Genomic DNA, 15,460 nt, shown 5'->3' on the forward strand with positions numbered 1-15,460 from the left:
GGATTGTTGATTGTGGAGGTGCGCTTCTGTTCTTTGGGGGTTGTTGATTGTGCAGGTGCGCTTCTGTTCGGGGGTGGTTGATTGTGCAGGTACGCTTCTGTTCTTTCGGGGTTGTTGATTGTGGTGGTACGTTTCTGTTTGGGGGTTGATTGTGGAGGTACTCTGCTGCTCTTTGGGGGTTGTTGGTTGTGCAGGTACGCTTCTGCTCTTTGGGGGTTGTTGATTGTGGAGGTACGCTTCTGTTCTTTGGGGGTTGTTGGTTGTGCAGGTACGCTTCTGCTCTTTGGGGGTTGTTGATTGTGGAGGTACGCTTCTGTTCTTTGGGGGGTAGTTGATTGTGGAGTTGCGCTTCTGTTCTTTGGGGGGTAGTTGATTGCTGCTTGTGGCTTTATTATCCTTGTCCTTTGAGGAGATGATACTCGACTTTTTCTCCTTTCTTTTGTGCATCGATCATTTGGTCGTGCACTCACATACACTCTTCATGGTTTTTATTCTCACTTGCTCACAAATCTTTCTTTGTTTCTCTTCCAGTTTTTTACCTTATGTTTTTTCCCACTGGTCTCTTTTCCTGTTGTGCCTCTCGCATCCTTTTTTCTCCTTTGCCTTTCACCCTTTTTCTCTCACTTGCTTCTCTGTCACTAGTCTGTACTGTCACTAGAGACTGTATTTTTCTCTCATTATGTGCAAGTGTTTGCATGCCCCTCTTTGCCATCCCTGCCCTCTGACAGAGCAAGAGGCTGCTCTGAGCCCTCTTGGAACTGGCGCCCTGGTTTATGCCCAGCGGTATTTTTCTTTCCAAAGTGGCGGCTGGTCTAAGGGACTCACTTGCTCTGGTGTTTTCATAGATTCCACTGCATATGGTGATTCAACTCTGGCTGTTTTTGTTTTCTTCCAGGGAGGTTTGATCAACTTTGAGAAGAGACGGAAGGTGAGTTTGCACGGTTGTCCCAACGGAAACTTATGATAAGTTGGTTTGTGGCTTTGAAGACACTGATCGGGCTAAGGAAGGTGGCTAGCTTTTCTATAGCCAATTTCACGGCCCTTTGTTAGTATAGAAAGGAGTTTAAGTCAAATAGCTTAACACATTGAAGCTGGGAAAGCACTTAGTATAACATTTTTAGTTTGAAAAACTCTTTAAAAGGCATTCATTTTGGAAAAGAAGTTTCACTAGGAAGTTGTTTTCCATTACTACCTATGGTTGGGCTCCAGAGCTCGGACTGGTTAGCATTCACGTTGGTATGGTAAACCTACCCGGTTAAATTAAAGGCACGACAACATAAACACTGCATAAGGTTGGAGATATTTTTTCAAAATTTTTTTAACTACTAGTTTCTAAGCTGGCTGTAAAATACATGCTCCATTTACAGTTTCAAACTAAAGTTTTCTCACTCATTGATTTCAAACTAAATATTTGAAAATAGTCAACTAGATTAAGCCTCCTCAGTCGTTTACATTTAGCAGAAGTTCAACTGAAGGGTTTCAGTGTTTGGGAGAGGGAGCCGGGAGGGCGATGTTATTCATTACTGGGAAAGAGCTTGTACCCTCGACAGGAAGTGACATCACAGTGCGAGAAGAGGTGTGCATTGCAGAGTATGCTCCTTCTCACCATGTCTGGTCCCCCCATCTTGTTCCCATCAGGAGTTTGAGGTCATCGCTCAGATTAAGCTGCTGCAGTCCGCGTGCAACAACTACAGCTTCAAGCAGGAGACCCCGTTCGTGGAGTGGTTCCACAGCGTGGAGCGGCTCAGCGAGGCAGAGAGGTGAGTGCTCTTGGGCAAGTTTTGACCTGTGACGTTTACACCAATGAAGTGAGTCCTCTGCCCTGAGACTGCAACATCAAAAACTCCAGATTGCCACCTCCTCCCATCCCGCCTATCCCCCACCAGTATAATTTCAAGGACTTTGGGGACCCCTCAAACAGGGCATTTTTTGGGGACCCCTGTGTGGAACAGATATAAATTTTTTTACCGATTTCCTGATAATTCATGCTCTCCGTGATGCCAAAAAGTACCAAATTATATGATTAACTTCATCAGTGTCATACGATAGTTGTAATATGTCTTGCCTGGGACCCAAAACTCCTTAGGATGACAGTGGGTAGAGAGACTGAGTCAGGGGAAGAGGATGGCAGATGGAGAGAAGATTAGAGAGAGAGAGAGAGATGGAATAGAATAGACAGAGGTCAAACAGAGATAAACGTATTGCACGGGGGCCCTTTCGAAGGTGGGGGCCCTGGGCAATAGCCCATCTTTCCCCTTGCAATAAAACGCCTGTGCCCACCGCCCATTGATGCCAAGCAGCGAAGATGGGAGGAAAGATTCGGGGCAGCACCTCTATGCCCAGTTCCCAAATCTAACATGCCATCTCCTCAAATTCCATTTATTTTTACTTCCCAGGTTTTCTTGAAAGAAGAATTTGTGCTGTTGATTTGTGCCTCAGTCACAAATTCTTAGTCTGCCTGTAGGATTTGATTTTTTTTTTAAATCTGCTAGTGGTGTTGGCACAGTGGTCACATATTCAATAGCCAGAGTTTCATGACTGCACAGTCCACCATCTTGGTGCGGGCAGGTTTCGGGGAGATACAGGCATGCCGTTTCGGCGAGTATTATATCTGTGATCGTGTAATTTTGAAGTGTTCGGGGAGGGGTCTTATAGACTTCGATGTGACTGTGTGCACATGCGTACTGTAGGCTCTGCCTGAGTGGTGAATCACAGCGATGAGGTTGTCGCACCCTGGATCTTAACATTTACCGTGAGGGATACATGTCGCATGCTATAGCACAGAAACTTGTACGTTTCTTTAAAGTGACTGCAGCTTGTCCTGGTTGAGTAGAGCCCCATCAGTCGCCCCACAGAAATGTTGGAGTCGATGCAGCTACAGTCAGAGGGATCTTCTGCTCGGTGGAAGACTCTGAAATCTAAGCCCTCAAAGATTCAGCAGCTCCCAAAAGAAGACGTACTCCAAGATGCAGGCAGTTCTGGTAGCAAGAGTCCCTGTTGCCAGAGATAGGGTGCTTCTCTCAGTTTGAGAACAAGGGCACTGTGACCACGCAAAGCTTTCCTACCTCGAACTACACCCAAGCACTTGGGGTGGAATCGTCCCCAAAAGGCAATAGTTACATCTGAAGCCGAGAAAGGCCAAAATGACTTCAGACGAAGGTCTAGAATCCTCTCCATGGGGTTTCGATCCTAGAAGAACTCTTGAGGAGAATGAAGAGACCAGCTGCATCTAGACCTCAAATTAGGCTGCACGGTCCTAAAGTTACCTGGACATGGAAGAAGAGCTATGGTGCTTCTAGAGTAGGGAGCTCGGTTAAGACGTTTAATGGAGACCAGAGGGGACCACGATGGAGGCGAAGCCTCCGTGGAGATGGAACAACCTCTGGAAATCAGGGAACCTTGCAGGCGGAACCGCGGAACATTGAGCTTGCCATGGAGGAGGACGAGTTCTTGGTCGAAGCGCGAGCAGCACTCGCCTGGCAGAGTCTCGGCTCTGGTACAGCAGAGTTCTGTCCAGTCCTAGACTCTATTTGTTATAATCAAAGGGAATGGATCACTTGTAGCTGGCACCAGGGTTCGGGTGATTGTTTCCGATATTTGGTAAAAAACCCTCATTCACGTAAGGCAGTTCGTGGGCGGTATATCTTGATTCTCCGCCTTGATATCTAAATACGTGACAGCATCATCATTGGGTTTTTCCCCATGCTTCCTCCAACCCGGAGGGAACCACTGGATGTTCCAGTAGTGAACAGGGAAAAAAAATAATAAAATAGAAAAGTGAGAAGTGCTCAAGTGAGGTGATTGGATATGATAAAAAATTCCTCGAGCTACCTATATTCAAATTTTTTTTTATTCTATTAGGTGCAGGGAAAAAGTTAAAAACAGCTAATTGCAGAGTGGACATATGATGAATCCACTGCAGTGTTAATCTAAGTGGTCGGTCGACGTGTTTCAGCCCTAAGAGTGCCCAAAAGGGTCTGGGGGCTTTCTTCAGGACCTCAGGTGAAAAATGAAGTGAAATTGGGATATTGTCCAATGTCAAATGGAAGTTCCAATACTATTCACAAGAACTTCATCAAGGGTAGTACCTTCGGTGCTCCAACTTAGAACTCCGTACGGCGGACAAGTCAGCGGTATTACGCGATTCCTGTGCAGCTACGACTTGTGCTGGCACTGTCTTCCGGTTCAGCACAAGTCGTAGCTGCACAGGAATCGCGTAATACCGCTGACTTATCTGCCGTACGGACTTCTAAGTTGGAGCACCGAAGGTACTACCCTTGATGAAGTTCTTGTGAATACTATTGGAACTTCCATTTGACATTGGACAATATCCCAATTTCACTTCATTTTTCACCTGAGGTCCTGAAGAAAGCCCCCCGACCCTTTTGGGCACTCTTGGGGCTGAAACATGTCGACCGACCACTTAGATTAACACTGCAGTGGATTCATCATATGTCCACTCTGCAATTAGCTGTTTTTAACTTTTTCCCTGCATCTAATAGAAAAAAAAAATTTGAATATAGGTAGCTCGAGGAATTTTTTATCATATCCAATCACCTCACTTGAGCACTTCTCACTTTTCTATTTTTTTTTTTTTTCCCTGATCACTACTGGAACATCCAGTGGTTCCCTCCGGGTTGGAGGAAGCATGGGAAAAACCCAATGATGATGCTGTCACGTATTTAGATATCAAGGCGGAGAATCAAGATATACCGCCCACGAACTGCCTTACGTGAATGAGGGTTTTTTACCAAATATCGGAAACAATCACCCGAACCCTGGTGCCAGCTACAAGTGATCCATTCCCTTTGATTATAACTGACTAGCCGGAAGCCGACGGGATCACAGCTTCTTCTACTTCCCTATTTTTGATTGAAATATACAGTCCTAGACTCTATTCACACACTGCATCTTGGATTCACGATTCACACCCTACGTCTTGGGTTCGCGATTCACACCCTTCACACTTTGAACTCACGCTGTTCATTTTGGATTCATGATTCACATGTACAATTTACCGCCATCTACTTGTTGGGTCCAGAAAATCCTGTTGAAAGGTAACTGGTTTCGTTTGCCCAACACAGGGGGGAGTAAGTATGACTTACGATGTTGACTAGTTGTAGATCAGTCACCCCTTCAGATAAACGTGGTACGCCTTCCCCCCCTCACCCCCCCATCCACATCACTGAGTCTTACCGAAAGTGATCCCCCATTACATGCCAATCAACGCATTCATCAGCCAGAGCAATCCCTCCACCCATTGGATGTCCACAGGGCTTTGATCTGTTATTTAAATCTTTTAAAAACCGACAAATGACCAAACATTGCTCGTATCTCATGAAAACAAGAATAATGCAGCACAGTCTGCAAGACCGTCTTATCCAGAAGGATTATTCACCGCATCTAGACAAGCTCCGAGAAGGCATGTCAGACATTACTAGTCAAACGTGGAGCACAATCTCTAGGCCTCAACGTGCAACAACTATTTTGCACGAAAAGCGCTCCTCTGTCGTGTAAATGAGAAGCCGCAACTTGTATTTGTGTCTGTACAACAAGGATTTGGAAATCAGTCTGGCACTCCAAGACGGGGTCGCGGGAAGCCAAGAAGCATTGCTATCCCGGCGTAAATGCTACTTGCTATGTAAGGTATGTGATTCTAGAAGGGTCCATGCTACAATAGAGAAGTGACTTGTACCAATTACAACTGCAGCTTGGAGACCTGGCTCCAATCCACCAGCAGCGTGGCCTCCTTTGCCCTGATGTGGAACATTAGAACTTAGTTTTCTTCTCTATATTCAAGAACCCGCAGGCGTGGGGCTTGTGAAGCCCTTGTCCGTTCTCTGTGGAAAGTCTCGGTGCATGCATACTTACTGACCGACAGCCACAGAGGAAAACACTTTCACCTTGCACTTTTCTAACAAACCACTAGATGGCGCAAGAATGCAACGCATAGATATTGAATTGAAATGCCGTTTCTATAGAGCCTACTACCCGTGATGAATAGTTGAAGCACTTTACAATGAGCAGCACGCCACCCTGAAGCCCAAAGTTAGTGGGCAATCTATAGGTTATCGGAATTAGTCTTGTGCTCTCAAAGAAACCACTCCAAGAATCTACCTCCATTTATTTCTGGTACATTAGTGACTTGGGGGTGATCATTGGAGGGAGTTCTGTGAGAAGCAGATGGTTGATGGAATGCATAATTAGTGTTGGGTTGGAAGCATATGGTTTCGAAGGAAGAGATTAAGACAGGCATGCGATTTAGAGCAGTCACATACACAAGAGGCACATAGAAGGGAAGGAGAGGGGCGTTCAAAAAACATATGGGAGAGAAGTTGAAAGTTTAAGTCCAATTCAACTTTTCATTCACGGTTTCAGGGATGTAACCGGTGGAATTGTTTTGCATTGGCATGTAATCTGTGAATGTAAACTGGGAGAAACAAACCACTTTTAAATTGCACTTAAAAGGAATGTGGCTTTCAGTAGTCTTTATAGAGACACTAACGCTCAAAGAGGTGCCAGATACGTGCTTGATACGTGCCTGAGAGCCTTTACGAGCATCCGTCAAGCAGTGCGCCATTTAAGCACATTTCAGTACCAGTAACAAGCGTTTGACATCACCAGTGAGAAAGCGCTTGTGCACATCACCTCACTGGGATGTGCACAAGAGCAAACCCAGAAAGGACCCTGTTGTGGACCAACTACAGCTGCAGTGCATTCAATACTATGAAATATTGTTACAGTTTATGCATGCAAAACATTTTACTTCATACATAAAGGACCTATAAACACGTGATGTAAATACCTGACAATTTTAGTCAGTTGATAAACACATTGCAGCAATCATCAATGAACTCGGCGTATCTTTTATCAGAACCAATAATTAACCTGGCTCAGAAAAGCCAATCAAAGGTGCTGCTTCTGCCCCCTCCTGAAAAGCCCCGGGCCCCACAGAACAGGCCCCACAGTCCTCCGGATGGGTGTGTCTGAGGTCATCCTGACCCTGCAGCGGCCATCTTGCCTTGGAGGGGAGATGGCCGCATAAAGCTGTAATGTGTGCAAAGCCAAAGATACTCGTAACGGGCTTCTTGGCTGTCTTAGTTGGCACGTAGTCGGGTCATTTCATCTAGAGTGCAGGGCGGTTGTTTTCTGCTTTTTGATAATAAACTCTGTTCTTCTGATTTCAGTTATAACTTCTCGTGTGAGATTGAACCTCTGTCCGAGTCTGCCAGCAACACCTTGAAAGCCAAGAAGAACACGGCCATCATCAAACGCTGGAGCGAGTAAGTCTAGAAGCCATCTTTTCACTCAGTCCCACAGAAAATACTAAAGTGGTCTGCAGTCTGTGGACCACCCCGGTCCAAAACTGCTGCTTTACCTCATGGACGCTGGTGTTGGTACTTCTTGTCACCAAGGGACACAATATACAGCTATCTTGTTCCTTTGGCAACTTTGAAAAGGAGAGCCCAGACCTCCACCTTTCCATGAATCAGTGAGGCCTTCAAAATCGTGCTCACTCACCACCCTAAATCAACTTGTAGCGCACATTTTTACCCCAGGATTGAAGCACAATCCGAAGGGTCGCGTATGCATTTTTGTTTTTAAAGACTGCCCTGTTATTTCCTGAAGTTCTTCTAAATTTTGACCCTGGGCTAGAGAAACAAAAATGACGGTTTGCCAAAGAAACGCAGCATATCTGTGCATCGCGACTCAATTCCTGGGTGAACACTCCCGATCGATCTACAGAGTTTAATCAATCAATTTATTGTGTATTTCCGTGTGTGTGATGCTGGATACATCATCAGAAAACTGATCTGAGCCCCATGTCCCTTCTCCTTGGGATCTTGTGTTACTGTCTTCCCTCTGGAAGCTTCGCAATCAGTCTGTCAATGCACAGCAGTGCATGAAGGTGCACCTGCTTTAATTTAAAGGGACATAGAAAGGATGACTAATCCCCAATTCTTTTGATGTGAGATTACTCTTGCATTTTTTTTGCTCTCCCTTGTACCTCAGTTCTTAGGTCTCGCCTTCAGACTGCGTTTAGCGGTTTGTCGGAGGGCCTCTTATAGACATACCAGAAATGTTTACAGCTTGCCCATTGCTTACCATTGGCTGATCGTCTTGTCATCCTCGTTTGCTTGTTTCAAACTCAGTCGTTCTTTCCCCTTCTTGTATTTGTCCCTCAGCATGAGCGTAGCTTCATTACTATCCTTTTGATAGGATGACTTGTATTCTTCCACTGCTCACATTCAGGGAACTACTTTTTTCTTTTTAACTCTGATTTCCACGCGTGTGTATGTATGTGCACTTTCTGACCCTTCCTCGTGTTCTCCTTTCCACCTCCGTTACCTGCCGCCATGTGTGCTCCATGTTACTCTTTGTCCTCCCCAAGCTAATCTATGGCTTTTTCTGGCTTTTCTTTTTCAGATTATTTTCCCCTCCCACGCACATCCTTACTTTTTGCACATTGTCTCTCTTACTGCCGTTTCATAGCTTTCATGTCTTTTTTTCACTCAACCCCTTTAGCTGTATTTTTGTGCTGCACATCCCCCTACCCGCCTAGCTCAGTGTTTGTGGACTCTCTGATCTTCTCTGTTCTCCTAGAAATGAATTTAGGTGCTATCTAAATTTTTCTTATCTCAATATTGCCAAATTTCCCTCCCATTTGGCACTGCTGTAAATTCCACCCCCTGCCTATGTTCTACAGAGCCTATCCAGTTTCACTCTCTAACACACATCACCTTGCTTCTTTTAGAAACCACAACTTGTATTTTTTAAACATGAAGTAATTTTTTTTTTCTGTGCAGGGTTGAATGATGAGTTTGACAGAGTTTGGTAAACTTGACTCGCACATCATGTAACATGGCGGTGCTGTCAGTTAATGCGTGTACTTCCAGTGTGTACACATAATCACTGTCTGTCTCATTTTACTAAGGAAACCACCTGGTTGTAAAGAGTTTTTTTTTTTTTTTTTTACTGCATCTCTAAATAAATCTTGAATGAGTTACTGTGCAAATTTGCTACCCCCAAAAGGCGCATTTAACAAATAATCGTACTACATTGGACTTTTGACACTACAAGCGTGTGATGTCACTATATTTTATAGGAGAATTAGTGGAGATATTGGGAAGATGTGCTAAGCTATGAAAGGGTAGTTTACCTTCAAAAGAGACTCTTCGGCTTATGTTTACACTTCTCAAAGTCCCTCTGAGCCCCTCTGGTTCTGCAGCGTCATTAAACACCCTCACTGAGAAACGATTGCTGGAAACTGTTAGATGACCGGTTCGAAGTAAGTTATGTTTCTACACTGTTAAGGGTGTTGCATTTAACCTCTCTGTATCTTATCTGGTTTTGCAGCAGGCAGGTGCCGAGCTCCGACCCTTGTGCCACGGGTAGCTCTCACTCCAAATCCTTCGACCAGCTCAAGTGCAGCCCTTACCTGGGCAGCGCGGACACCACGGACTCCGTGAGCGTCACCTCGGCCGGCTCCAGCAGCTCCGACGTGGAAGAGATCAACATCAGCTTCATTCCAGAGTCCCCGGACTGCCAGGAGAAGAAGGTACGCGGGGCGCCAGCGCAGTCGTGGCGGCGGACAAACGAACGCAGCTTTCGTGATGGGGTCAGTGCGCTGCTTTTTGGCCCTTCTGTTTTCGAATGCATATAGCGTGGCGTGACTGGTCAGAAATGGGGCGGTGGCAAAAAACTCTAATCAAATTGACAAATTATTCTTGTGTTTCCAAGTTAGTGAAAAATGTTACTTATTGTGGAACGTCAGGCTCATGATGGAGCCATTATGATAAAAAAAAGTTACACACACTGCTTAGGGTGTGAATCCCCAAAACTTTGGTCTGGACCAGTAATAGTTGTGGAGTTCTGATATTGTATGCTGGTATCTAACCACTCTAACAGAAAGGAAAGTGCTTTCGGTCAAGCTCCAATGAATCCTTCTAGGTGGTTCCAGAGCCCAAAGTGCTGTGTTATTGGAAGCTGCCTGTCATCTGCTTCTGAGCTGGTTGTAGAGCTCTGAATGTGGAAACAGAGCCCGTGTGTGGTTAATTTGCAATGGGTTTTTTGAGTAGTTCTTGGGTCGCATGACTGTCTGGGTTCTGAAGCTGCGACGTTAAATATTCGTTGGTTCTAGATTTTTCATCCTCTACTCTCTTGCCAGTTCTGGGAGTCCACGTCACTGTCTTCACTCGACACATCAGGGATCGGCTCCGGCTCCAGCAGCGCCTCTTCGTCGTCTGTGTCGTCCACTCCTGTCTCGGCATCACGCAGCCACAAGCGGTCTGTGTCCGGCATCTCCAGCTACTCTTCCCTCTCCTTGCCCCTCTACAACCAGCAGATCGGGGACTGTTGCATCATCCGGGTCAGCTTGGACGTTGACAACGGCAACATGTACAAAAGCATTCTGGTGAGTGAGACTGCAGTGGCGGAGACCTGGGTTTGAGAAGCGAGACGGTAGATGCGGCTGTGCACCTTGGATGGGTGGAGTGGGGCAGATCCTTTTGAATGAGTCTTACACTGTTGGCAGTTTTCGTTTGTGAGTGAGTTCTGTACAGGTTACAGCATCCTTCCTTCCTTCTCACCAGGCATGCTTCTCTGTCTCCTCTTCCTCCTACTCCTAGGGTTTAACCTACTTCATGACATCCTTCCTTTCCTGCCTCCCTCTGGAAGCAGTTCACGCTCTGCTTTCTCTTTTGCACCCTCTCGTTATTCCTTTCTGTCTGTTTACGATCGCTTCTTGAGTTGGATTCCTGTGCCTAAGCTAATAATGATGGGTGCGTTCTTTGCAGGTCACGAGTCAAGACAAGACACCGGTTGTGATTCGGAAAGCGATGGCCAAGCACAACCTGGACAGCGACCGCCCTGAGGAGTATGAACTTGTACAGATATTGTCTGAAGAGAGAGGTGTGTGATCTTGCTCTACCAGCCCTTCCCTAGATCCGCAGCCTCTGTTCCTTGCGTCACTTTATTACTTCGACTTTACCGACCACCATCACTGACCATCTAGGTATCAGCGTCATCTCACGATGATCAATCTGGAATCCCTCAATCTGCCATAAGCAGCGGGACAATTATAGAGACAGTCTACTAACAACTACCTACTCAGAGGAGATGCTCTGCCCACTGCTCCCTCTCTACGGGACCAGAATCAAGACTCTGCCCACTAGATATAGCGGACCAGCAGCTAAAGTCTTTTTCAAACCCCACCACTTGTAGGACTTGGGTGAGGAAACGTATCAACCGCTGGCAGGTTTAAGGTGTTAGGAGAACTGCCCACCAGCATCCACTGAGTGGACTGAATAGAAGAGCCGTCATCTGCCACCAGAAGCTTCAGTACTCAGTCCCAGGGCAGCTAAATACACAGATGGGGAGGATTTAAAAATTCTCCCATCTCTCCATAGCCCCCCCCCCCCAACACGCCCTCTAAGCAGTGATGGCAGCGCATAGGGCCACCTTTACGAAGGCTTTTTGTGGTCGCCAAGAGTCCAATTCACAAAATCAGAGCATTTGCAACCCCAGAATAGTCTCTTTGCCTGTACCGAACTCAAATTGATATTCAGTAGAACGTTACACACCGAATCGGTATTTGAAAGGGGGCATGTTTAGGGAATCTCCTCCAAATAGCGATTCGAAATGGATGTGTTCACGTTTAACAAATGAAATCTGGTTGCGAAACATTAATATTTTACTGGCTACTGAAAGTTAGTGGGATACCACCCTATAACGAAAAAGGGTCCCCTGGTAACCCCTTCCCAATTCTGAGAAACCCATTTTTAAAGAGTAGGCAAAATGTTGAACTATTTAATTTTTGTATTTTTTAATGCATTCCATTTTCCTCGAAGACAAACAGGATACATATATATAATTGTTTGTTTTAAAAAGTATGCTTTATTTAAAAACAATTGCCAACATGGTCGTCTGCTGACCCCAGCAGACCACCATCTCTATGGTGGAAGCAAATCCTACTGGGTCAAAATTTGGGACCTACCTCATTAATATTCAAGAGGTAGGTCGAATTGTGAGCAATTAGGATTCCATGTTTTTCTTACGACCTATTAGTACATGGGTTGGTTTGCAAAATACTACAATGACCAAAAAAATACTGGTCACAAACTGTGACCAGTCTTTAGCACAATCGGGGCATAGACCTATTTATATACGCACCCCTCTAAAGAGCTGAAGGTTTTGAGAGAATGACCCTCACTGGTGCAGTGTGGCGGGAGGGTGGCATAATTTAACCTTACTGAAATGCCCTAACTTTCAAACTCTTTTTTTATTTCAGAATTGAAAATCCCAGACAATGCCAACGTCTTCTATGCCATGAACTCTGGTGCCAACTATGACTTTGTGCTGAAGAAGCGCGGCTTCCCCAAAGTGGCAAAAGTGAAGCACGGCTCAAGCTCCACGCTGCCACGCATGAAACAGAAAGGACTGAAGATAGCGAAGGGCATTTTCTGAGACCCCAATTTCTGCCAGTTGTGGAGGACTAGCAGGGGCAACATGCCAACAGCTCTACGAAGGGGGCAACTGCAACAGAATCCCCTTCTTGGCCAAGGAAGGCCCGCCCCCTGCCACCAGGGCGGTGGGCAGATCTCATGGTGGACCCTCCGATAGCACTTAAGGCCTGGTCTCCAGTGGCGCAAGGTGACTGCTATGCCCTTGGATTGGACAATCGGCGGGAATCCGAACATGCGGCCAATCGGAGGGTGATGCGTCAATCACACTAACCATGAGGACGGACAAGGCGGAAATGTCAACACTTGCTGGGATGTCCCTGGGGCCGCCTTTACCTCCCTCTGGAGAGGTCGAGATGCCAGGCCTCACGAGGCCTTGCCCAGTCGAAACCACTTTCCATGTGGACTCAAGCCTGCACTGCCTCCGAAAGTACCGGGCAGTCCTTCTTCACTGTTGCCTGGTTGAAGGTGTCCCAGGCCTTGGACTTTTCATTCGGTTGCCGGGATACTCCCCCCATCGTCTCAGTGCCTTTTGGTACCCTTCCAGAGGGCTTTGTTCCAAGACAGGACTATGCCAATTTCTCACTGCCAAACCGCCCCTAGCCCAGCCAGAATGACACCGCTGCGACCCATACAGGGTTACTCAAGGTGGCGGCGTACTACCACTGTTGAAGAGGTCTTCGGCAGGCTGTTGGCCAGGTGGTGGCAGGAAGGAGGTGAAGCCAGTATTATGTCCGAAGACTGGAAGAGAAGTGGTCCGTGTGGGCTGCAGGCGCCACCCGTTGCCAAGCTCTCACTGTAATGTTTTGGACACCTAAAGGCCTTGGGTGGCATGTGTGAGGGTAGAGGCGGACATTTGTTTGGGATGCCACCCCGAATCCCATCCCTGTGATGTGCTGCACTTTCATCACCCTTACCCCCACACAATCTTACAAGTGGGGGGAAAAAAAACTGGAAAAAGTGTAATGAAATACTATGAAGTTCCCTAAAACTCAGATTTTGGAATCGTGAAACCTTTCACAAGACTTTCCTAGGGGTATTCCCCCCCCCCCCGCTCCCTCTCCCTTTTTTGTAACAAATGTAATGCAAGCACTTTTTTTTTCTCCATTTTTTTGGGGGGGAGGGTGGTTAATTTTGAATATTGATTGGCAAGAATGGTGGGTGCAGCGGGCTTGAGAGGTCATTCTTTCACCCTTGCCAGCCCCACTGTTCACCCGCACTACATTTTTTTGGTCAAATGCTAGCCAGCTCGTAGCCCTGGAGTGGGCAATCGTGCCCAGCTTTCCAAACTACACCAAAGATCCTTAAAAAGACAAATAGGAACTCCAGCATACAGGTGGAAAGATATTGACGGGCCTCAGGGCTGCCCAGATCTGGCGACAGTCCCCAACTACATGCAAAATTCATATTCGTGAGGTGTTTTTTTGTGTGGAGGGGGTGGACGGACATTTGTGCGTCTTGAATGAAGAGTGGGGTGGCTGTTGTAAATATGCAAAATGTCACACACACACACCCCTCTTTGAAAACAGAAAGCCTTTGATTTATAATGAAAAAAAAAAACTTCTCACCTTTAAGGATGACTGTGAAAAAGAATGCTTTTTACTACAACGTTGAACGGGGTTGGAGAAGAAAACGTATGATTTTCGGTTTTTGTACAAACGTTTTTAACTTTTTTTCAATATTTATTAGTTGTAAATAGACTACCTTCGAAAGCCTACGTGTACAGTTACCAGGTCACCCCTGCTTCGTCAGTTGAACAACCGAACGCTGTATTTTTTCCTGTTTTTCTTATTTAAAGTGTTGGTCATGCCTGCTGGTGTCTCGTTTGCTTTTTGTGTTTTCAGTTGTACTTGTTTTGTAAGGGGAGCAATGTCACTGAAAAAGGACAAAAAAACTGAATGAAACCCTAAACTCATTGAATAAAAACAAAAAATCTCCAAATATTCAACATTGAGAAGGATTTTGTAGTGTAATGTAGGGAAGAGGCGGCCTCCGAATTAATGGCCATTTTCAAACTTCTCAAAATAAAACTAAAAACCAAATCTTCCAAATCTACCAAATTCAATTTGAGCACGACAGGATGCAGTCTAGAGCAATCGTCCATTGTGACTCTTTAACAATCATGTGCCCTCCATACCGTAATGTCTTCTAGGGTCTCTTATTCGAATTCATGAAATCTAATTAGTGTCGAAGTTTAACCCTGCACGTGATAAACCTTCATACAGTCAAAGTTCTGTCTTTTCAAGCCCCGTCCACCAACCTGTTTACAGTCACTGAGGGGGAGTGGTTGGCACTGCTGTCAGTGCGCATGTCCGTTTGGACGTCTTAGGACTGCCACACCGACATGCGCACTGAGATGTCTCCAACCTGAGCTGCGTTTCTGGGTTGAAGACCGCAGGCACAGGCTCCTAGGCTATCTAGGAGTGCAAATCCAGGGTGCTCAGGCTGATTCCCCCCCCCCCCCCAGCCCTGCCACTCTACCCTGACACCAGCCGCTACTGCTCAAGAAATCTAATTTTGCTCTGGAACCAGTTTGTATGAGCCAGCAAGCCCCTTCCCTCTCCCGGTCAATATGACGGAGCAAACCATTCGAAAGAAGCAATAGCCTATTTCTTCAAGCAAGCTTGGCGGACCCTGTGCATACGTTGAAATATTCAGTGGTCCTTCTCGGTGTCCTGTTTTAATGAGGGATAATTATGCATTTTTAAGACCTTCATTCTCCACCAAAAGGTTTTGTAAAATAATTTAAAGGTTCTAAACAAAAGTAAAAAAAAAAAAAAAAAAATTGAACTGGGGGATGGCTTTGTGGAACCAAAATACTTTGTGGTCTGCTTGTCATTCTCTCTGTCCATACCTCTTCTCCTTGAAAGATGCTAGGACCCTTAAGTATCCCTTGTAATACAGTTGTGCTGTCTCTAAATATTAATTAAAACAGGAGCAAGTCTGTTCCTGAATTTGCCAGACACCTCTTGCTCCACTGCAATATTTCGAAACTTCAC

The 15,460-nt window shown here is 45.9% G+C and overlaps 1 protein-coding gene across 9 annotated transcripts in view; it reads left to right on the forward strand.

Moving 5' to 3' along the window:
• The window catches only part of RALGDS (ral guanine nucleotide dissociation stimulator), a 400,090-nt gene extending 384,844 nt beyond the window's left edge, over window positions 1-15,246 (forward strand). For 6 of the 9 annotated variants that reach the window (XM_085613896.1, XM_085613892.1, XM_085613893.1 and 3 more), the window contains exons 12-18: window positions 896-928; window positions 1,639-1,760; window positions 7,188-7,283; window positions 9,358-9,619; window positions 10,169-10,414; window positions 10,797-10,911; window positions 12,290-15,246. In XM_085613896.1, coding sequence (XP_085470022.1) covers window positions 896-928; window positions 1,639-1,760; window positions 7,188-7,283; window positions 9,358-9,619; window positions 10,169-10,414; window positions 10,797-10,911; window positions 12,290-12,465 — 1,050 coding nt within the window. In that variant the 3' untranslated portion in view covers window positions 12,466-15,246. The remainder of the gene's footprint in view (window positions 1-895; window positions 929-1,638; window positions 1,761-7,187; window positions 7,284-9,357; window positions 9,620-10,168; window positions 10,415-10,796; window positions 10,912-12,289) is intronic. The other 3 variants (XM_085613894.1, XM_085613895.1, XM_085613891.1) reach the window with 1 other exon arrangement.
• Window positions 15,247-15,460: the final 214 nt, after the last annotated feature.

Source organism: Triturus cristatus, chromosome 1_2 (assembly GCF_964204655.1).
Source record: "Triturus cristatus chromosome 1_2, aTriCri1.1, whole genome shotgun sequence".
Classification (NCBI taxonomy): Eukaryota; Metazoa; Chordata; class Amphibia; order Caudata; family Salamandridae; genus Triturus; species Triturus cristatus.